Source organism: Ornithodoros turicata, chromosome 1, assembly GCF_037126465.1.
Source record: "Ornithodoros turicata isolate Travis chromosome 1, ASM3712646v1, whole genome shotgun sequence".
NCBI classification, from domain to species: domain Eukaryota; kingdom Metazoa; phylum Arthropoda; class Arachnida; order Ixodida; family Argasidae; genus Ornithodoros; species Ornithodoros turicata.
The window spans coordinates 205,329,955-205,354,671 of NC_088201.1; the positions used below are offsets into that span (position 1 = coordinate 205,329,955).

The following is a 24,717-nucleotide window of genomic DNA, read 5'->3' on the forward strand; positions in this document are numbered from 1 at the left end:
TTTTTCCAAACTTGAATGCCCTCGAGCTTGCTATAGTCCAGCAGTCACGCCCGCAAAACGTTTGTTCGTACGAGTGCACGCGGTAGACGCGGTATGACACGACATCATCCGCAGAATCGTCGACGGCGGATGGATTACCGTCATAGCAGTCACCTAGCCGCCGTGGGAAACACTCTTCATGTGTAACGAAAATGTTGAGAACCTCGCAGCGGAAATATGGCATTGCTCTTTCGGTTCAGGTGTCCTTGTGGCAGGTGCGTGCCGATGCCGACGGCAGAAGAATGTATTTGTTGAATGCCGCGAAATGAGACGTTACTGAAGCAGCACAGCGGTTGCATTTCAAGAAATCTGTACTTTAAAATACTGTGACTGAAGACTGAGCTGCTCCAGGTATCCTCTGCTACGTGAGAGAAAGCGACGAGTACGCTGTTAAGAGGAACAGCAAAGTGAACAAGTGAGTTCATCCATGTGTGCCTTCGATTTGTTATTAGTTAAGTTACATATCATAATTTTACGTTGTCCATGATACATGCAGGAAGTTTCGGTACATTGCCTACAAACAGTTTACCAGGTGGCTCTGGGGACCATTAGGAAAGCTGAAAGCACTGCAGAAAAGTCCTCGAAGCATGTGCTGTACATGCCATAACGGAAAACTTTCCTTCTGAGGCATACAAAGGTTTTTGCCTTTTTGACTTGTGATGCAGTAGGTGCTGTCTGACCATGTATATGTCTGTTTGCTTTCACTGAGATGAAGCTCTCAATTTTCTTTCAGGTGCTTGAAAGCAGCATTGAATGCGTCCCATCTTGACAGCAGTACACTGGATGGTTTGCTCGTGAACACTGCTTTATCACAACAGTATTCCTTTCATGAACAATAGAGGTCTGCCATATACCCTTCTGGAATAACCAGACAGCCGTTACACAGTAAAATACATTCTACAGACATCAAGGCTTGTAATGTTGCTTTATTAATCACTATGTTTATGAATGAGCATACAAGTGATAGCAGTAAACAAGCAAACAATGAAGGAGAACATCCCCATACTGTATTCATATCAATTTGCAAGTGCTACTTTGCACCAACCAGTAACGCAATGTATGTATGCTTTTTTTTTTATTCTGTGCAGTGCACAGGTGTTTGCCGCAAACACGTTCCAGTCCATAAGCTCTAAGAGAACATAGGCTATCACCTTGCCTATAATCGATTTATATATTGATATAGATATATATCGATTCAGCTGCGATCGTATCAAGGGTCAATTTCTATGTTCCACATTGCAACACTAGAACCCACAAAACATTTTATGTATGTGGTAACAGTTACGAGAAATCGCCTTCTTTGAGGCTTCAGATTGTATATAACTCCCATTCCGGGGTTTTTGATCTGTTCAGTGGTGACCTATTTGGCGTGGTACGCCAACTTCCATGCCTCCTTCATGATGGGTCCAAAGCTAGGCCAGTTGTTGTCTCGCCATCTACATGGTTGTGTCTTTGTCGTAGTATTTGTTTTTGTTTTATCTTATGTAATTATGGTGTTTTAATTCATTTCTTTGTATTGACTGTCTGTATGGTGCACCATTAGGGAGGCCCTCTGGCCATTCATGGGCACCAGAAAAATGTAAATAAATAAATACATAAATATAACATCTCGCGTTCATGACTTTATCAGTATAAGAAGGCCTTACGTGGGGTCATGCCAATGGCATCAACAGTGGCTTCTCTTCAGAGGCATCCCTATCGTTGACAAAAATTTTAGACCTTTTCTGTGTCTGTGCACATCCATCTTTGCAACACTTTCTCAATTTCTTATTATAAATTTCCCATGTTTTCCCTCATACCAGTCCAATTGCAGCCATTGGTGCGGGCTCAGGCCTTTTGCAGACCGCTACTATTTCACTGTAGCTCACATCTTTGCAAGTTGTTGGTGTTTCACTCCTGAGGTGATCTACATCCTCTGCGAAGATAAGATATGGTCATGGCTAGGTGTCTTTCCTATGCTCTTTATATCGAAACATGGCCCCTCATGGCTGTCATGGCTGTTGAAAGCGTGCCAGGTCAAACCTAGACACATTATCTCGAAGCTTGTATACATTGTTTCCTGAATGACAGCTGATTTGTATACGTAAGCTCATACTTCTCCACATACTAAGTAGAAGCTCTGCATTTCCCTCAGAATTCGAACTACACCTGTAAAGGTGGTTACAAGTACGCTGCATCCACTGGTTTAGCTCAGCACGTGCACAACACTTGATTGCAGGTTCGGGCTTTTTCTTAACCCATCGGTATTTTAGCCCTCTGTTACAAGATCCTCTTGTGGACTACATCGCCACTAAGCATTCTTGAGCATGGCATTTGCATATTGCAATTGTAGAAGCTTGTTCTTTTTACCTTTTACTACATGTACCTTTTATGTCATTGTTGCAGATAGAAGTATTGTAACTGAAAATTCAACTACGCAATGCCTGTGTGCCTTGTTTTGTATTATTTTTTCGTGCCCTCAATACTTTCTAACAAGAATTTGGATTTCCTCCTCACTACCTTCTTTGTTCCCTTTCTCTAATGTACATCAGTATAAATATCTGTACCATGTGTGTCTGTATCATACCTAATGAAGGACAGACTCTATTCGAAAGCTTGTGTTTCAGTAAGATTATTTGGATGTTTCAGTCTATCACGACCGTGAGTTGATAATCCTACCTGTGTCGCGAAATGGAGCCTGCGACCTTTCTGGTAGGTGTTGTAGGTGAGGTCTGTTGAGGTGACTTCAATATTAATTAGCTCGAGTAACCACAGAACTGGTCAACAGCAAATACTACAAGGTGTCATTTGAATCTGTGAAAACATAAGGCGCTATGAATTCACACCTTGGCTACACTGGTCCCATTGAAAAGGATTGTGCAGGACAGCAGGATGTTCCCTGCAACCATCTTGTTCACTTCTGGCCGATGTTTCCAAGATAAATTGTGTTCACTTGGGCACTCTGCTTTTGTGGTGAGATGCATGACGCGAACATCAGTGGCCTCTTTGTGAGATGCACCGGAAGTTCTGAAGTGATGCACATTTGATGTACTTCTTCTGGTCTGGTGAAGCAGAGGGCACAACACTGCAAAGTAGAAGATATTTTGGTATCTGCAAACTTGTATCAGCAGGCCATTTAAAACTGTTGTCTTCAGATTTCCAGAATGACTTAACAGCTGGTTCCACCAGTGGTGAAGATATCATGTCATATCATGCACCTGCAAGGCATGCAGAAGTTAAAATGTTAAACAAAACAAGAGCTTGACCCACCTGTGAGCATGAGTGTGTATGGACAATAGGTGTTGAATTCATCATTGGATAAAGGTTGAGAGGTGTTGACGGTAAATCATGCGTTGACACGCTTTTACTTCTGAGTTTCACATTCTTGCCAGTCACGATGGAAGCCTGTGTCGCTGATATGAATGAAGAATGCGGTCAGTATCTATAGCGCATAATTTATCTGACACTTATATTCTCCTGCGAAAGCACGTGGCTCCCCAGGGAGGGGGATATTGCGTTTGGTACATTACGCAGCGTAGGCATCACAAAAATCGATTTGAATTTCAAGTGAACCACACATATATATTATTACTGTGTATCGCTAAATACATACCTCATCTGCACTGGTGTTCGCATCCTCAGACGTCACATGTTGAAAGACTGGTGTCGGGGCTGCCGTCCGTGTGAGAAGTTTTCGACCGTCCGCTGCTACCATTTCGTACGAGTCGTCAGAGAAATGGGTTGAGCAAATACGGCGTGGCTCACGAACGTCTTGACCAAGCGCTTGCAACAACTTTCGTTTCCGTGCATTTTCCATTGGAATCTTGTGGTACACAACGTCCCTTGTCGAAAGAGCACACTTGGTGTATCCCCGAACATTACAGTAGATACCTGGCATCGTCTCAGGTGAAGCTTTGTTCGATTTCGGCACGAAATGAACTTTTTTGCGTACACAAACCTCGCAAGGCCGCAATAAACGCCGTCGCCGTGCAATATGGTTGGGAGGAGAGAAGACAGAGGTCGCTGACCGCGCTGACAGTATTTTGGTATACTGTTTCTTCGATATTTTGAAGAATTGTCTCGGTAATTCTTGTGATTATAAAAGTAGTGCTTATTGGAGATTAGTAGCCGGTCGTAAGTTCATTGTGTATTCCTTAGGTATCACGTGACACGAGTACTCCCATCATGACTTTTTTAGCTGTTACGGGGCGCAACCTACCGTCCGATTTAATTTTTCTAATTTATGTTGTGTAATAATTAACCCGCTTTGAGTGCTTAGGCTCTATGTGAGGCATCACACAGGCAAACACTACCAGGTCACACACAGAAACAGGGGGGTCAAATTTCACTTTACAGTTCCTTTAAGTTTAATTTGTACAAGCTTTCGCGTGGAGGTCCACGCTTCCTCAGGTACAACGTGAAGTGTAGTACACTTCAAGTAAGTACACTTCACTTTGTACATGAGGAAGCGTGGACCTCCACGCGAAAGCTTGTACAAATTAAACTTAAACAAAAATCTTCAGTGTCGGTATCTGTATTTTGTCCAGGTAGGCGGCAAAAAGTTCACTTCCGACGGTGCCGTAGCGTTGCTCCGGAAGTTAAGCTAAGTTGCTCAAGAAGTTTCTGGAAAAGAACACGATCGGAACCACTCATCTCTATAGTATAGGCTGGATCGCGCATAGGGTGCTGGACAGCGCGGCCACCGGCCGCCATATTGGTGGGCCGAACGCGTCCTGTCGTCTGCATTTAGTTCAAGCGGGGCTGCCCGTATTTTTATTTTTTTTAATTTTAAAGGGCATGTCATGCCAGTTTGTTGCAGCTTTGAGTACACTTCACACGGACAGAGAAAGAGGGATAATTTTTCACAGGTAAGCTCTTTATTTTGAGGAAAAATCGGTTTATTCGTATCGCATGCATCTGACGACTCGGAATTGCTTGCATTGCTACTTCGCTGATGCCATTACGTACTAAGAAATTGTGTGTGGCTGCTCCTATCAATCTCAAAACTATGTACTTTCTATAAACAATGCGCTTGTGCTATACAGGTTACCCTCACAGTCGCTCAGCTGTGCTGAAGAAGCGGATGCAGAACCTGCGCCAATATGCAAATTTGTTCCACTGTTCTTGTAATTTGTGTAACTGCTGTGTGAACCTCGTATGTGCAGTCGCTCCTACAGCGTGTGTAATAAGTCGTGCGTGTGCATGCTCTTCGTGCACAGCGCTTCAAATTTCTGTAATGAAATACGCTCACAGCTGAACAACTGCAACGCACTTTTGACAATAACGTTATTTTCAAATGAGGAATGGGGAGTTTCATCGCCAGGGGCTATACTCCACCGCATAGCTGGAGGTGGTGAATAAAATAATGAGCCCCTTCACAATAAAGATCGAGGTCTTATTGTAGAACACACACAGATACACTCGTAGAACATAATACGATAATGGAAAAAGTCAAACGAAGACCATACAACACCAAACCACACAATAACGAACGAGAACTGCGCGGAACACCACACGAAAACCGAACAACAAACGAAAACAAACAAAAAATATACAAACGGACGTACCTTACAATAACAAACAGTGTGAAACCTTTCTGAGCAAAAATAATTAATTTTATAGGTTGACATTCACCAAATTCACCTTCATGCGTATGTTCCCTGTGCAGACCCCCTGTTCGGAGTACAGACAGCGGAGAAGAAAAAGAAGGCAATTACCATTAAAAACTACAGGAACACGGCTGAAGCACGTTTGGAATACATCAGCAAACTGATTCCTAAGAAAGATGCGTGCTAATCAGCAATGAGGAGCGTACAAAGCGCAATAAATACTACAAACCAAATTGCTTCCCATTGTTTCCTATGGGAGAAGCCGGCGCCAGTGGGCCCTCCAACATGGCGGCCGGTTGCCGCACCTCTCTCCCACGAGTCCCTCTCCTATGCGCGATCCAGCTTTTATACATAGAGATCAGTGATCGGAACCAGGTCGCTGTCATTGCCGAGCTCATGCAACGCGGCGCCTACCGCGGCGGCGGTCGCATCTTCGACGAGACATGTGTTCTCTTCGGGAACGGGGTGAGCGAGCAGCGCAGCATCCGCGGTAGCCCGCTTAGCGTGTTGGAAAGCATCGTCTGCCTCGGTCGTCCCTTGCAATGGTGCGGAGAAGCCGCGGGAGTCAGCCAGAGGGCGAAGGATGGTGTGGAGAACTCGAGCACCGCCATGCAGAAAGCGGCCGTAGAAGTTGACGAGCCCCAAAAAACTCCTGTAACTTGAGACGCGCGGGAGGGCGCAGAAAATCCTGAACGGCATGAACCTTATCAAGCAGGGACCGAAGTATTTGGGCCCCGATGCGATGTCCCCGAAAATCAAGTGCTTACCGACCCTGTGTGGTACCGAGCACAAGGTACCCTTAAACTCTGTGAGGCTGACGTTACGTGCGTTTTCAACTGATGCTGTAAAGTGTTACCTGCGACCACAACGATAGCTCCTACGCAACTTGCGACACGTCCGTTCAATTTTAATAGGTGATAGAGGAATACATTTTCTATCGTTCGGCCTCGAGATCCGGTTTGTCGGCCGCTTGACAGTGAAGATTTTGTTGGTGACATATAAAGCGGCGAGTCGCTCACAATACTCGACGTACGTTAATGGCGGTCGACCAGATTAGAGCCCAGGGAAATTTCCACTCCGCATGCTAAGTTTCATCTGCCTGCAGCAAGAAGCGAGCGAAATCGCAGTTCAGCGTTCCAGGAATTTCCTATACGATGAGTCTCAAACACTTGTAGTGCACTATGCGGATGTCACGTCTCTTCACACTAATGCACTACAGTTGACACTCTTACTTGTACAACGTAGCCAATTGACGTGGAAATAAACCACGGCCAAAGAACGTGCAGCATTGTTATACTAACACTCGTGTTATTATTTTCTAGGCCACAGATGCAGCTATGGAGCAGTTAACTAGCTGCATACGGAACAATATGTACACGTTCGCAAGCATGGGTGAGGTGAGTTTCGCGCCCGGGAGGCAAAGTATCAATTATGAAAACTAAGGCTTTTCTTAGTTCAGTCCTCGATTTCGTCATGGTTATTGCGTTAGAACAATGATTACTGTATGAATGGCTTTACCAGTGGAAGCATCAACGTGGTTGGAATGTCGAAACATCCTAGTTGTCAAAAAGAGACAGAAATCGTCAAGGAATGAACCCGCCCGTACTGATACGTCATCATTTCTGACACTTGATCGAAATCGATAGGTGCGACTACGATTCCGGTCATCACCAGTATCTAGTTGTTGTTCTCTCTGCTTGTCTGGCTTTTCTGTCTTTATTAAGGCACCCTGACCATGTAGCCAAAGATGGGATAGTAAATGTCTAATGGACTTCTAAATATAGTCAAGTGACATGCCTAGTGGACGTCTCACAGTAGCCTTAATGTCTAGGAGGTTTTCATAGCATAACTGACGTAAGCCATTAACATATATATAACCAATGGCGCGGAGGAGCCTCGTATGCCAGAATTTTCAATTGCTTGCAGCGCAGATGTTGAGTCTGTGAAGACCACCGAATTCCGTAGGGTAAAGTGAACGATGTGCTGCAGAAAGAAAAGTATGGCGTAGAGTTCCGCAGCTGTGGATGATGTGCGATGCCAAAGGCGATGTCCTTCAACTACGCCTTCAGAGTGGGTGTTGAATGCCGACGCCGACTTGGCATTTCGAGATGCGCCATAGGTGTATGCGGCGGCAAAAGTAGAAAACTTCGTGTGTACGAGAGCATAAAATGGCCTCGAAGCACTTGGCGGGGAGGGGGACCTGATCTCTGTGGTCCTGGAGGTCAGAAAGACGTGCGAAGATGAGTGGCACATGCAGAGACCAGGGGGCGTTGGGCGGTGTGACGGCCTTAGGTGTGAAGCCAGCGTGAAGCGTGTCCTCTGCGCTACGCGACGGACATCATTTTCAGGACGGTATCGAATTTTTCTGAGGAGCGTGTGATGTGAAGCGTTCGCACGCAATCGTAGGAATTGTCGAGCCGTTTCTTGATCACGGAAGACGACCACCGGGAGTTCACCAGCTTCAGGTAGGACTTGCAGTTTTTCAGCCATTCTTAGAACTCCAAGACAGCGACGACGGCTTCGGTCGAGCAGGGCCCGAACGGTATTTAACGATGTTGTAGAAACCCTGGGCAAGCCTGTAAGGCTGTAAAGCAGAACCACCCTCACCAAAGCATCGTGAACGTCTAGAAGGGACCGTTGATCACAGCCCCAGCCTAAGAAAGAAAGATGTTGAATTGCAGGAAGTAACCGCTGCACTTTGGTTTCAAGGTGCTTGATTCGGCGAGCTCAGCGAAGGTTCGAGTCCAGGACCACATCAAGGAAGCGATGGGAACGCACAATATCGAGCTACTTGCACCAACCCAAAGAGGGAAATTACTCATAGCCTTCTGAGTAAAAGCCCCAGTAAACCAGATATGTCCAAAGGATATCCTGCGGATATACGGTATCTGACGTTCCAATGTCTCGGGGATATCTGGAAACGTCCCGTTTACATACGTGGGATATCCAGGGGATCAGGGTTTCTTCCTCATTTTGCGATCCTGAGGAAGTCCCAAATATATCCATTCTCGATTTTTAGGTCAGAATAGGACATCCATTGTTCCTCCGGTGGACCTCTAGTTTTTTTATGTTGAAAGCAATTAATCTTCCAAGCCAATGTACTGGTTCAGGTTTGTTTTATTTGTACCTTTTTGTAGTGACACTGACTCCTGACAGGCACTCCATGAATAAAAGAAAAAAAAAGCAGATCTGAAGTAGGTACGTATATGTAAAGCATGACTAGGGAATCTCATATATATAGAGGGTGGGTCATGTAACGTGGCATTTGACCTTTGTAAGAAAACGTCTCAACAGAAAGATAAGGGATAAGCTGCTGCATTCCGGCCATTAAATTTGCCACCTACTAAAAATAATATTGGCATGTAATTGATATAAATTAATTTTTTTTAAATTTAACTCTGAAATTTGCTTAGTGAATGTAACCTTGTTCTTGCTAAATCAGATAGACCGTGGTTGAATTAGCCAAGCCCACCGCAAAATACCATTCATAGTACAGTGGTTATGTCCAGAAAAGTTGTCCGAAGATTGAGGTTTAGTTGCGCATATTTCAGCAACGCATTAAGTCAGCCGCAAAACAGCGCCGTGAGAGGGTATGCCACTCTCCTCCTGATCGACAGAGCAACTGAAAAATAAGGCAACGGTAGCTTTTGCATCCAGCAATCAGAAACCCGCTTATCTGCATATACGCGGCGTCTCTTCTTCCTTTTCCTCCTTATCTGCAGCTGCTCTGTCAGGTGGATAGTGATATGCCTTCCTCATGCTGCTGTTTTGCGGCCGACTTAGTACGCTGCTGACAAATGTGCAAATAAAAACCTAAATTTTCGGACGACTTTAGCGGACATAACCACCGTACTACATATCATATTTTGCGGTTGGTTTGGCTATTTCAACCACGGTCTATCTGATTTAGCAAGAAAAACGTTACATTGACTAGGCAAATTTCCTAGTTCAATTTAAAAAATTCATGTATTTCAATTAAAAGTCGTTAAAAGTAATTTTAGTAGGTGGCAAATTCAATGATTGGAAGGTATCCGCTTACCCCATATTTTTCGGTTGAGCCGTTTTCTTACACAGGTCAAATGACACGTACGTGACACACCCTGTATATTATATGCACAAAAAATAAAGCATATGAATACACTGGAAAGTAGGTATAGGTGATGTATAAATTAAAACATTTGACTAGGATATGACAAACATGTATGATAAAAGTGATAAGGATCTACAAAGACACACATGTTGGCGAGCAGGGTTTGGATTCGGCAACAAGGAGCCTTGCTCGAGACCCCACAGTAATACATAAACTCTAAAACTGGAATAAAAGCAATGTAAAAGAATGCTTGGCCTAAGCACAGAATTGCTGCCGGAATTCCTGAGGGAAAGCAATGTGGGGCAGAGACAAGGCATATAAGTCCACAACAAAAATGTGATTCTGACTACATCAACGATGCCAATGTACAGGGCGTCCCAGCTCACATGGACCAAACCTTAAAAAAGACACACAGCTCAAGTGCACTTCAATCGTGCAGCCCCCAATCATGTGCTGAGAAATGAACTGCGTGTCTTCAGCTTATCTGGGCTTGGAGTGGAGAGACAGCTGCTGACAACTCATTTAAGGAACTGGAACATGGTTTCTTAATCATGCACTTGATGGCTGTACAACCGAAACACAGCAGAGCTGTGCCTGGAGGTCGTTATGTGGTATGATTTTGTATCTTGACCACTTTATTCTAGCAGTAAAAAATATCTATGCCAGTAATTATTAATAATTAATCAGTATTAATAAGTATTGGTGTTCAGTATTAGTAATCATGTTTTTCAACACTCTCTACACCTTTGCAGTCTGCCCTAAATGAGTAATTAGAAAGTTAGCAAATTAACTGTGCATAACTAAGCAGCTGGGAACACAAAATTCAGAGGTTCTGACCAGAAGTGTTCCCACAAACTGTAGCCCACCAACTGTTCGATCCATGTAGAGCTCTCCATATTTTTTAGGCTTGGCTTATGTTAGCTGGGACACGCTCTGTGTGCCTTGCACACAACAATAGGCAATGTAAAACACAAATTGCACAAGGTGGAATACGAATACTAGAAAATGAAGACTAGCCTGAGCACACGGTGGCAACACAATTATGCAACATGAAGGTTACAGTGTTATAGTTACAGTGAACAAGTGAACCAGAAAACGTTAACGAAATAACCAAGTGAACCATTACTGTTGACCACGAAGACAAACCGCAAACCACATACATATGAATGCAAATGGGCAATGACACGCACATTAGAATGCATATTCCCGAAGCGTAGAAGAATGTCATAACAAATTTCAAGGGGCTAAGAGGAAGCAAAATGGGTAAGGCACAGGAAACTGATTTTCGCCTCAAAATACAGGAATGTCAAAATAGTACAGTCCAAATTCAAACATTACACACAGTGTGCCAAGGTCCAGATGCCACCGAAATGAGGCTGCACTCAGTGGTTTTGGTGTGGATAGCGAAGGTGATGATGCTGAACAGAAGAAAATTAACTTTCGCTCAGACGTGAACCCGAGAGGTGAGCCATGCCATTTCACCCTTGCAGTTGGACTCCCCTTTTAAGCTTGGACCTGCACGTGACTACCAAGGAGTGTCGACCTGAAAATAAAAACTAGTTTAAGAAAGCATAGCAGTCATGTGGAAAGAGCAATTTTATATTGCTTTTCTAGTGCACTAATGGCTGCTGATTTCCGCTGCCAAGAGGTGGACACACAGCTGCGCTGTTGGGTGCTTCTTTAAGTGCTGCAGAATTTTCATGTTGAGACTATGAAAGTTGAGTGGATACTGTTCCCACAGGTGGGTTCCATGGCCTTGCGTAAAACATCTGAGGGGTATTTTGTGAGTGCAGTTTACGAATGAAAGTTACAAATAGTTTTAGTTAGTGCTTTTCTGGGAAAGCTGACATCCTCATTTAAACACATCTCGTTTTCGAAAAGTTTTGATACCTGCTCATAGCCCGCGGGTTAGCCGTATCCCACATATAAGACCTAAACTATTGTGAAGCTGCACATATGCAGGAAGTGCAAGGCTCACTGCCGGATGATCACGTGCGGTGACTCAACTATACTCGTGTTCAACTTAAGGAAAAGAAATCTAGTCCGTCATCTACATATGCCGTTGGAGATAAGGAGACAATAGCGCGCCAGGAGAAACACTGCAGCGCCGCCATGAGGGAGGGCTCACGTAGTGTCATGCAGCCAGTTTTAACAGTCAATATGGAAGCAGAGTGAGTGTGATGGATTACATCATTTGGCAAATGAGGGAGAGTGATGTCTCTGTGCCCTGCCATCCTATCTGTGGCGCAGTAATATTTGAGAGCCCCCTGACAGACTAGATTTCTTTTCTTTCTTAAAGGAGCATGGAAGTGACATTTAACATGACTCGAAACCCTGCTTCATGTGTGAAGCTGTCCACAAGGAGTCACCATGCAAAATATTTTCGCTCTACAGCGTGTTGTCACTGTGCAATAAAATATATAAAAGACGGAAGAAAGTCGGAAAAAGCAGTTGCGGACGAGAGACACGAGCCCCATATGACGTAGAAGCTGCTCAGGGCCTTCTTTCTTCGTTTTTTCTTCCGGGTCACCCGCGGCTTACCCAGGCTTGAGCTGTGCCGTTGCACGTCACGTGGCGGAACCCGTGGTACTTCACGTCGTCTTCTCCTTCGCCGATGCACTCTTTGGGTGTGGAGAGGGCTTTTGAAAGGTGTGCAGAACACAGCCTTGCGCACGCTCTGTAGGTTACTTGCGCTCATCGTTCTTTCGCCGGAGCTCATTTTATTCGTTGCAAAAGACATCGCAGCAAAAAACAAAACATGATTTCGACAGTCACTTTCATGCTCCTTTAAGTTGAACATGACAAAGGAAAAAATGCTGCAGCTGAAACAGCATTCCGTATATGGCTTAACCAGCCAGGCTCCCTAGCCTTTCAAAATGACCATTACCAGCTCAACAAGCAGCACGCGCATTTCTTCACAGGTGAAGGCCAATTAACACAATCTTAAACAACAGCAGGGTAATTTCACGCAGAATTAAGTAGGGTGGTCCGGCTGGCCTCCCGGATTTTTTTCTTTCGAACATATATCGACACCTAGTCCCTACGAAGTATACTGGCATTGAAAGCAGTTGAATATAGTTGGTAGTTATTTTTTAATTAATTATCATTCATATGCGAATGTGTCGACCACAGAGCTTCCTAGGAAGCTTGACGCCATGTATCTTCATAACCACTCAACATATTCAGGTGATTTTTTTTCATGTACTGTCAGTGGTGTGTCGCATTGTATCCTAGGTTCTTAAGATTCTGTGGTCTGCGTTTGTCCAGCTATGAAGTCCAAGCTTCCTCATTTGTAAAATTTTGCACTTTTTCGGCACCTCACTGATCTTTCAATTGTGATACCGAAAAGTAATTGGTATCATTGTGTTCGTCTTGAAATGTCCGTTCTTCTCCTAGCAAGCACGTCACTGTGTGAGGTGAGGGGCGGTCTACCAAAAATGTGTGAATTCAACAGCGTGCTTCCCATATACTGCCATGCGTGACGTCGTTCATATTTCTCACAAACGCTGCTCATGACGACTCAAAAGAGCACATCATATGGAAATCGCTTCAGAGATGGGCGAAGTGACGTTTCAGAGGTGCAAAGTACCCTGCAGTGTCATCTGAGTAAAGGCCGCAGCAACAGGTAATGCTGTTCTGCTTTTCCTGGAGCTAACTGAAAAGTGCACTCTTATGTGAAATAAAGGCAAAATAGGGCTTCGAGAACAGTTACTGAACAAACCACATCAACTTTGAAGTTTGAACTTTGAACTTTGAAGAGAAAAAAATTACACACTGTACAGAAACATGATATATGTGACTTCTGTGTGGGAGGAAGGTGGTACAGTTTGACTGATAAAGTCCGAAGAGGACTGCAGATGCGCCAAAGAAAGTTTGAGACTCTCTGCCAACGCCATTGAAACCTGTAAAAAGAATGACGGGGACCTTTTTTCACGCTACGAACAATTCTGGAGATATTTATGGTTGGAGGAAAATCGGTCCATTGCATCAGCAATTACCTACATGTCGGATAGGGCAGTTGCCTATTTCAAGAATCTGTACATGCTGTACAAACTATGGGACATAAAAGTGGGTGTTCACTGCAACTGGGCATGACTAGAGTGCATGCGACGGAGTCGGAGGGGTTATTAGGCAAAACGGCAAGCGCTGCACAGTCTTTAGCTGTTGCTGCACCTTTTTCTGTGAAGTCGCTGCAGGGATACTTTGCACCTCTGAATCGTAACTTCGCCCATCTCTCAAGCAACTTTTTCTTTGAAGTGCTATTTTGATTCATCAACAGCAAAGTTTGTGAGAAATATGAACGGCACCACGAATGGGAATATACAGGGTGTTTATTTATATATAGTTCAACAAAATGCTTTGTTGGGCTAGTTGGTAATTCATTGCTAGACCGGGAAAAAACGGCGCGAAAACGACAACCACGGGAGGAACATAAGACACACACGGGCGCTTATTCCAACCGGCACTGAAGGGTGCGCAGCTACAGGCAAGAAACAGGAAAGAGCAAAAAAGCAAAAGCAGGTAGATAAGAACAACCAAAACAACTTAAAAAGTTTTACTAGACAATCTAGTTCTTCGCCTGTTCAAGTAACCGCCTCTCACCTGAGGCAAGCGAGATAGATGTATCGCTGATACAGAGAGAACCTTTCTTTCCGATAAAGAAGGCCTCCAAAAGTTCACGGGCAAACTTATCTCTGCTCCTGCCCAGAATCCTAATTGATTTAAAATCGGGGGTAAATTTGCTTTTTTTACAGTGAGTGGGTAGGTGCAATTTGTCCATACTTTTTAACGATCTTTCATGCTCCCTAGCTCTATCATTGATGCATCTACCTGTCTGTCCGATGTAAACTCTACCACAGGAGAGGGGAATTTCGTACACGACACTTACGCGACATTCCACGTAAGGCTACATGTCGCCTTTTTTGTCGTCTATTTTGCTCTGCCAGTTCTTTAATAAAAAATATGTAACAAGTAAAATTAAACACCCTGTATATGGGAAGCGTGCTGTTGAATTTACCCACATTCCGTAGACCACTTTTCACAAAAAGATCGTTGAACACGTTGCTCCACATCACAAGATGATGTGATTGCTTCAAGAAGAAAGGACATTTCGAGGCATGCACAATGATATGAAGTACTTCTAGGAATCACAATAGAAAGATCAGTGAGGTGTTGGAAAAGTGCCAAATTTTATAAATGAGGCAAATTTGCAATTTCTTAGCTGGACAAAGACAGACTTTACAATCCTCAAAACCCAGGATAAAATGCAGCCCACCACTGACAGTATGCGAACAGAAATTCAGCTGAATATGATGATTAATTGGTTATGAAGATATGTGGCGTCAAGCTTCATAGGAAGCTCTGTAATCCAAATATCCGCATCTGAACTGAATGGTAATTAATTAAAAAATAACTACTAATTATTTTCGACTGCTTCCACTGCCAATATGCTTTTTATGAACTAGGCTTCGATATATGTTATGTTCAAATATAAAAATATGGGAGGTAGACCGGACCACCCTGCCTGATTCGGTGTTAAATCACCTAGCAAGACATAGCAAGTCACCATTTGAAGTCACTTACCTTAATCTTTCTGCAGTCTGCCGTGACGCTCCTTAGCATGACGGAGCCAGGATTTAACTTCGGTCTCCACCTCGTACTCTGTTGTCTTTTCCAGTTTTCTTATTTGTCGAACTGCACCTATTTAACAGACCAAAATGATCAAGCATTATTATAATGCTATCTTTAGAAGGAAAAACTGGCTCTTTGACCTGCGAGGGGTGTTTTCATTTTTCCATTCATAATCCTGAACCTAACAAAATATTTTTGAAAGGTTTCATATTAAAAGGTTCTTTCTGCACTTCAAGGTGCTTCACATGCAACAGCTTTCTCTCTTTACTAAGTGTCCTACCTTCTATCATGACTAGGGCCTGGATATTTAGGCACTAAGAACAATGGAAATAGGCAGGCATTTAGGCCCTCAAAATCCCAAATAGGCAATAAAGTGTAAAAACTGACTTTTGTGGTTGTTCAGAATGCTCCATCAAGAAACACTTAAAGTGCAGCTCCGCTGCTGTTCCGAAAGTATGAAGACGTTGTGATATTCAGAACCGTGGTCCCAACTTCATTGATAAACGCACATTGCTTTCCAAATTTCCATTCTCCTTCGTGAGAAATTTGAGAAAAACTACCTTGCGGCGGTTCCACTTGTGACGTCATACTTAGAACTGCGCGGATTGGATAGCCACACCTAGCCAGCTCTGCCTGGCAACCAGTTTGTGTTTACACTCCGTCATGGCCGCTGTATCGTGCTGAAATAGCTGTCACGAGCTATCGGGGACCACCGCACCGTTTTATCATGTTTCTTATAAGGAATACCTCGTCTTCGAGCACGTTCTCGTTCTCAATAGCTTTGGTGGTGCTTTCTGCACGCGCAGCAAGTCCGCGCATAGTGCGCTGCCAAAGCTATTGAGAATGCATAAGTGTACGTCACACGTTAGGTGTTAGGTCTTGTTGGTAGCATGAAGCACAGTGCGGGCACAGAATGTCCGCTCACGACGGCCGTCGTTGCACAACGAGGCCATCCTGTAAGGCTTGTTAAAGAAGACCGGCAAAACTATCTTTGAGGCTATTAACGACAGCAATTATCACGGAACACACCCAAAACATTCACCTTCGCCCATAGATCTCTGCCATCGCATCGACGATTTGGCGTTAGCCAAACCACGAGCGCGGCTAAGCCAGGACGAAGCCGGGATTGGTCAGGGTTTGCCGACCACAGGACCGCCGTGCCAGGAAAATTTAAAAATTTGTTTTCTTAAAAACTACAAACAAATGGGTGAAAAATTTTCACATGTATGCTCCCTGTGCGGAAACGAACGCACAGCCCAAGCATGGCTCCATTCTGTCGCAGTCGAAAATCGGCGGAGCTGAGCTTTAAAGGCTACGGTACCATACAAGCTTCGACGCCTGGTACATGAATACTGAGACGGCCTGGAATCACGCCATATTGAATAATACTATTAGTTAGGTGCCCTCGAAGATCTTGAAAGACCCAGAGGGGAGAAATCTTTTGATCAAATGTACATGGACCCCTCTAGCAATCCAAGGTACTGAGGAAAACCAAAGACAAAGACGAACGAACCCGGAATTACAGCTCTAAAAAAAGGCTGTTGTAGCATCTAAAAATGTTAAAAATGGTTAGAAATTCAATAGAGCCGATTTTAGAAGGTAGCATTTTAGAAGGTAGGACAGGACAGAGGAAGGACGCAGATGAGCTGTTTATTCTCCAAAGGTTGATTCCATCCCGTGGTAAGCGACCTTGACACCATTTTCTCTGCTGACATAACATTCAACATCGATAAAAAGGCAGGCAATCCCAAAAATGTTGCATTTAGGGTTTTAGGCAAATGCCTAAAAATCCGGAGACACATAAAATCATGAGATACATGTGCCAAAAAAGTGCCATCACAAGAACAATGGTGAATTTATGTTGGGTACTTACGCAAAATGATGTTGACCGTCTTAAGATCCCTGAACCTCTCCTTTCCTTTGTTACCTAGCCAACTGTACAGCATTCCCAGGTTATTTGTTAGGAGGTGGCAGAGCATGCGCTTGACGGCCATTTTGCAGGTGCTTCCACCCAGCTGTGCTAGCTCAACAACCTGAAACAAACAAGAAAATCATACGTTAGGTGCAAATAAATCCCTCCCTCCTCAAAAAAAGAACGATACACAGGGAGACATTGTGTTTTGACAACATGTTTTGTTTAAGCATCCCAGTTTAATAGGTAGAATGGCATAGATGCAGGCTAGTTGGTGGATAATCTCCATTGATAGGCAAGCCTGAGCGATGGGCAGGACACGTAAACACAAAATGAAGGCTCACAACCAGCAAGAGATTTAATCGATAATAAGGAACTTCAAGAACACGTAGAGGGTGTGTGGGATACAGAGAGAGGGGAATAGGGAATTGAGGATAAAGTAAGTTGAAAGAAGGTCACAGGAGGTGTCTGAAGGACGGGTGGATACAAACAGAAAGCACACTAATACTATTGCCAACATTCTATATTGCAAATGCTTCTCTCAAAAGACGTTCTCCCCTGTCCCAGACGGCGGTACTGGCGTGGGAACCAGACAGGCGAAAACGTCTTTTGACTGGCATCACTGGCTGCCTTAGCAGGCACTGTTGTAACTCAGCTCGCTTAACGCAACACAAGCACCACTCGCACACCCTGTCAGACGTCGAGGGTTCTGCTCTCTGCTTCCATGCACCCATTTGAAATCAGAGCATGAGAGCAGACAAGCATCCGGGGCTCGAGTGACATATATTTAGTTGAGCGAGGCAAACAAGGCGGTGCAGGCGTTTGGTTATGCGGATTGATGGTGCCCTACAGATTTGGAAATACCTTTTATTTTTACAGCGTTAATATGACTTTGTATTAATGTGCGATGGACGACACAGTCAGATACGCAAGTGAGCCATGTAGCGAGCCGGTACCGGGTACAGGTACCGGGCGTCCCGGACATGCAGATTTAAAAGGAACCGATAAAGCGTGCTCCCGTTGGAAACTTTTATAGATGTGATATGACTGTGTATTATTGAAAAAAAAAAAAGCTTGAGTGGTGGGGGCTTCACGTTTACCCTGCCCCGACAGAAGCCCGCCTCGAGACGGCTGTGCCTCCAACACGAGGGACGCACACAAGAAATTTGTACCTCGGCCAAGGCATACACCCATGGAAAAAGCACAACCCAATACAGAGTGTGACAGAGAACAAGGCCAGATAACGTGTACCAGCTTTTTCTCGGTTTCAGATGTGAGTCCGTTTTCAAATTCTTGCAGCTGCTCGATGGAGTCAAGTGGCTTCGGAACAACGAGGGCGTCGTCTGCCACTACTGCAGCAATCTTTGAAGGCACAAGGCTATGAAGAACATCATCTTGTTGCTGCTGGTTGAGTCCAATAATGTTTAGCATACGGAGCACTTGACGTTGGAATTCTGCAAATAGTGAAGTAGTCCACCTTACTGTGTAATAATTTCATCAAAAAACAAGAAATCACTAGCTGGCAGAATACACCTGCAGAATAAACCTGCCTGTACAGCTGCTGTTTTCTTACCACCATCGTATAATGTGAATTGTTCATGCAAAAACAGAAGTTATAATGCGACAGTTGAAGACAGATTCACTGTGGTAAAGAATGTCCACAAACTAATATATACCATGTAGGGGCATTGGTCTTTCCTCTATGGTGGGAACAACAGGCTGTACAGTCTCACTTCGAGCTGCAATGCAGAGTATGACAGGTGAAGATGAGAATTCACTATGCTACAGAATGTCCACAAATGAATACATACAACGCCGGGGCAGTGGTCTCTCCTCCATGCTGGTCGCCAAGGGGTGCATGGTCTCACTTTGTGCTGCAATGCCGAATATGACAAGTGAGGATGAAAGTTCACTATCCCAGAATGTCTACAAACGAATACATACCACGTAGGGGCATTGACCTTTCATCTATGCTGCGCACAGAGGGCTGCACAGTCTCACTTCGTGCTGCAATGCCGAATATGACAGCTGAAGATGAAAATATATACTATACTAGAATGTCCACAAACGAATACATACAACGCCGGGGCAGTGGTCTATCATCCGTGCTGGTCGCTGAGGAGTGCATGGTCTCACTTCGTGCTGAAATGTCGAATATGACAGCTATTCTCGCTTTATCTCAGCATGCAATATTTAAACCTGTTCTCAACCTATGTGAGACGACCTACCAACAGAAATATCATCACTTTCCATAATGCCAGATGGAGATGGTACTGCAAGGGGCACAGGAGTGTGTGCTGGTGTTCCTGTGCGACAATCATCTATAGGATGAATACCGTATAGGGATGAATACCATGGCAGCAAATTTCAGTAAATTATCAGTATTTTTCCTGAATAATTCACACACCTGCATCGCTTGAAATGTCCGATCTTGGAGAGCGCCGCGAGGATGGCCCTGCAGCATTATGAAAGTTTACTTTATTAATTTACACTTGCATTAAATAATAAATTTTGGAACGGCCCCCTCGAGCAGCATCTTATATTACGTGTGCAGCACAGCCACGCGGAATTTTTTTTCATATTTATTGTTGGATCTAATATTTATTGTGGCAATTCGCAACCGCAATACTGCTGCCGTATATGCCGCGGAGTTCAGAGACTTATATTTCACAAACTTACCTGCAGTATCCTTCCACGGATGTGTGGTAGCTGTAATGATTTCTTTTTAAATTGATGCAAGACATGAAGATTGGCTGAGCAACTTACCAGACAGATGTTCACCTTGCCTCGTCGTGGCCTCTGTAAGGTATTAGGTGTCACACTTGAAGCATGCACTGAGTAGCGAATACCTTTAGCAGCCAAGATAAAGCTCCCAGGCACAGGCGGGAAGTCGTCTTCACTTTCGATTACTTTTGGCACCCTCCTTCTCTTTGCCGGAACATCCGAGTTCATGTCTGAGGTTAATTCAGAAATAGGGAGCTTCAACCTTGCATCACTGTACGACACTGAAATTTGATGACATGAGAACATTAACATCAACTGTACATCACTGCTAGGTGCTTAACCCACCGAATATTCCTTTAACTTGTGCGTTGTATTCGGCACAGTCCATCCCCGGGGGAGACCCCTTCTTAACCATTCGCACCACTTTATTTGATGGCCGATTTGGCCACAGGCACTTGTTCCCACGGATCCATGAACATGGGACGACTTCAACTTCCTTGGTTTCAACGAACTCAACAATAGCGTATTGCATCTGTAAGACAGTCCTCAACATGTGCTGACTGTATGCAAGTATGAATAAGCCTGTAGTCTCCAATGCACAGGCTAGTCCTCAAATCATGTATAGTAATAGAACACGTTACAAATGGATCAGAGGCAGAATGACGCTTCCACTCATGTGAGGAAGTTGAACAACCTTGCGGACTGTTTCTAACGGCCATGCTTTTAGCTCAGATGGATGAGATGCAATCACAATGCCAAGTGATGATGATGGCAGTGGTTTATCAAACAGATCGCACCGTGTCATGAGTTCACGGCCAATCACGCAAGGTTGCCTGGATGACCGCAGTACTGCAAAGTTTACAATCTGAACTATTTTACCATCTATCATGCAACAGCTATCAGCTCCTGTGCATGTAAGCATGAAGTCAGAAAGCTTTACAGCACTATATTGCGGCTGAGAGCAGGATGCAAGCAGTGGACCGCGATTATGAGGCCCCTTGAACTCTGTGCTGTTACTGTTGTTTAGCGGCTGCGGAGTTCTATCAAGTTGCATTTCCTTCAAGCGATTGTACAGCCGACTCAGTGGCGCCCCTGGTTTCTTCAGCATTCGCTTCAGTGCTTGCATATTATTTTCGAATGGAAAAGCGCTGAAGGAATCCAGGGGGCCGTACTCTTTCACATCATCTGCAAGGTGTAGGAGGCAGTGTACATTGTAGGAGACATAATGACTGCCATATAGATCTGCAAATGTTCCTACAAAATGTCCCAGCAATGATGCAGCGTAGTCACAGTGGCTGTGGCACAGGGATTCATTAGCCAAGATAGATACGGCAGAGTGCAGTGTGAGAAAATTTATGTACAGTGGCTTGGGAAGCACCGATTCTAACACAACAGGGCCAGTGTATAAAAGGAAAAGCCTAAGTTCCGTAGCTTTCCACCTGTCGAGATCATCTAGGCCTCTCGGCTTTCTGGCAAAGTCTCTTGGAATGTGATCTGACATGGCAATGCTCGCTTCTGTTATCATTGCCCTTTCCCTGGGGCCCAGACGGACCGATAATGGGCCACTAGTCCACAGCATCAGCAATTTCCGTGTAACTCCCAGGCATATCAGATGCATATAATCAAGGGGGACTTCTTGATTATATCGATGGGCAAATCTGTTAATATTGACGTGCCCCGATGATGCTCTGGGTCCGCCTGCAGGCGAAAACTCTCATCTGTTCTCAAAGGTGCTGGTGCGGTAGAGAAACACATTCTATTCATTTCATGGTCACCTTCATCTGTGCACCTTGGACACCCTGAATGTCCCATATGCCCCTTTGTGCACAGAACATAAGCACGAGCGGGTGCGTCACATATTAGAGAATGAAAGGTTACATGAACGACCTTGCCATTTATTGTAATGCCTTCACGAAGTAGATCCTGCAGTTCCTCAACAAAACGTTTCAAAAACTCATTTTGGGAAAGCGGTTTCGATCGTCCACAATAGGCGCCAACAAGAAATGGTGGGGAATTTCCACCTTTCACCAGACATTGGATGGGCCACATCTCAGTTTTTGAGCTTTTTGCCAAAGGAAGCCCGTCGATATTAAAGGAAAGCTCAACATGTGATGGCAAAACTGTTCTTTGACTCAAAGCGTCCTTGAGACCTGAGTTTAAGCTGAAATGACAATATTCACCAGGTGCCATACGAGATATCTGCTGACCTGGATTTCGAGGAGTTCGCATCAGGGTTCGAGCATCCTTCGGCAGATCTTCGTAATAGGGATGCATGCGAAGTACTTTTAGCAGGGATGTCACAGAAGACAGCGCTATGCTATTGCGGATGGCCCATGACCTTAGACCTGTTTGGATATCACTCAAGTGATAGCTTCTGCGTTCCTCAGAATTACTGCAGACAGAGCTGCCAGAGTCGCTCTCCGAACCTGCCCCACCAGCGTTGTGAAGTTCAACATTAGGGCGGCCTTCAGAAGGCATGTGCATCATTAGCTCGGGACCCGTCAGGGGTGTTGCAGCCTCGCTACTGTCGGTAGTACTGTCGCTAACATCATTCGAGGGATTACTCTGCTCTGCACAAAGCGGTGAATGTTCGCCCTCTCCAGTGGACATCTGTGACAGCGTCTCTGCACTAGGCGGTGGACGGGCGCCGTCCAGAATGAGTAGATTTGACTGCGCCTGGGAAGTTCCCGCTGTCTCACCCAATAGCGCCATCGTAGTACGAGTCCGCAATGAAGCCTTCTGATTAACATACTTTTGCCGGTGCTTTGGCATGCTTGAAGCGCAGTAGCGATATAATTTAACGCACGATAACGCACTTAAGCCTACTTCTCGGTTGCAGTCTTGTGCATTCTGCCTCCAGTCATTCTGGGAAAATCGATGGCTATACAGAACAGCTTCCGCATTTTATGTAGTCATCGTACTTACAGTAGTTGTTGATTGCTTTCAACGTACGGGTCATGAAATTCGCTCATATGCCGCTGCACGCCGGTGTCACAGTTGCGCTTCGCGCGAACAAAGCAACAACCAGACTTGGCTTGGATCGGAGACCGGCTTGATTAATGACGATGTGGCAGTGGCTCCATCTAGCACTGCAATGAATTTGCAAATCATTTACATGTTTTTGTTCGGAAAATAAAGCTCCGAATCAACTTATTGTGGTGACAAGCAGCCGTAAAAATAGAAGAACGAAGACGAAAGATAAGCGCTCACCTGAAGTACGCAACATGTGACAGAAGATCGCACGTGGGGGTGGGGGGTAAGGATTTATTGGCAGAAAAAAAAAAAAAAAGAGGGGAAAGGGCACGGGATGCTGTTTGCTGGTTTCACATACCGTCTGATGTGCATCAGCGGCGCACAATGATGCGCAACTGCTCGCGACACTGGATATTAGTGGGACATAGTATAGACGTCCACGGCAGGGCACATTTTTTACGACTGAAAACAGACCTCCCAACGACACCTATGCAACATTCGGATGTCGGGGATGTCTGAGACAATTTCGGGACATCCGTGGGACATTGGTGGTTTACTGGGGCGATCTCGACGCACTTTTCGTGCGAAAGGACTTGTCCGACGTTCCATTCAATGAGGAAAAGCCACAACAACTGTTGAAAAGAGAGAGAGAGAGAGAGAGAGAGAGAGAGTAATGCGTAGCACGCCGTGCCTCGAAAACGATTACCTGTCTCTTAGTGATTATCTCACTCTTGAATTGAATTGAAACTTTATTTCATATTGTAGCAAGCACAATGTGGGAGGCCCAGTGCAAAAAAGTGGGTTCCCACTGCGACAGTGAGAGTTATCCATGAAAAATACGCGTGGTAAACACACATAAGGCAATGTTCACTATGTCACTTATCAAATTCATTCTATCAACGCTAATGACTAACGCAAATGGAACGGTAGTTAACGTAATAAACACACTTAAACAAGCTACATACGACGAATTTGTTTGTTTGAAGTTTTTGCATCGATTTGGAATTTATTTAAAAGTACAGGCGCTTGAGAGGATAGTTTTTGATTACCATAGTTCGTTCTTGAGAACGGAATTTTTCATGTGTCTTCGTGACGTGAGTTAGCACTGGAGGAAGGGGCTGCAAGCATTAATAAGTAAAGAAAAGTGCTGTGATAAGTTTTCACAGCGTTTTTATACATTGTGAGCTGTCGATAATGGTATAACTTCGGAGCAGGTATGATATTAAACTTTGTGAGGAGACTGTCTACAGGATCTAGAAACGATAATTTAGCTATACTTCAAAGGTTCTTTTTCTGTTTCCTTAACAGAGATTGCTTGTAACCTTGTTTCAGATACCTGTTCTTTTGTTTGTTATCTCGTTGCTTTTATCATCTAAAACATTGAGAAGATAATGAGGCTTCCTGGTGTCGCTGCTCCGTGTAATTTGAAGGCGGACGACAGTTTGCTTGCTTCTTTCCATATAATTTTTTGCTATAACCTTCGAAGCGGGAAATGTACTTTATAATAGGTGGGGTCAACCTTACGTGTGCTTACTTTTTGTGACAAAACGAGGAGAACGACACGTTGGCTCGGCAAGCTTAGAAGTTCAAATATTGAAATTAAATCTCTCTATTGCATTCCCCATCGATAAATGTCATTGATGGCACATCTCGCGTGACGCACTTTCTCTATTGACTTTTATGTTTTTGACATTGCTACTGAAACACTCTTTGTGAGTTCCAGCTGCTGCGTCTCTCTAAGCAATAACACGCACACAAAA

At 44.4% G+C, this 24,717-nt stretch overlaps 1 protein-coding gene across 6 annotated transcripts in view; it reads left to right on the top strand.

The window, feature by feature from the left end:
• LOC135375700 (uncharacterized) overlaps positions 1-24,717 on the top strand; it is a 61,619-nt gene that overhangs the window by 32,059 nt on the left and 4,843 nt on the right. For 4 of the 6 annotated variants that reach the window (XR_010417362.1, XR_010417363.1, XM_064608363.1 and 1 more), the window contains one exon: positions 6,950-7,024. The exons of 1 other annotated variant lie outside the window; for it this stretch is intronic. Coding sequence is in view for 3 of the 5 variants with exons in the window: in XM_064608363.1 (XP_064464433.1) it covers positions 6,950-7,024 (75 nt within the window). In the remaining 2 variants the exon portion in view is untranslated. Of the gene's footprint in view, positions 1-6,949; positions 7,025-18,559; positions 18,818-24,717 lie in introns of those variants that run through there. One more of the 6 variants, XM_064608375.1, reaches the window with a different exon arrangement.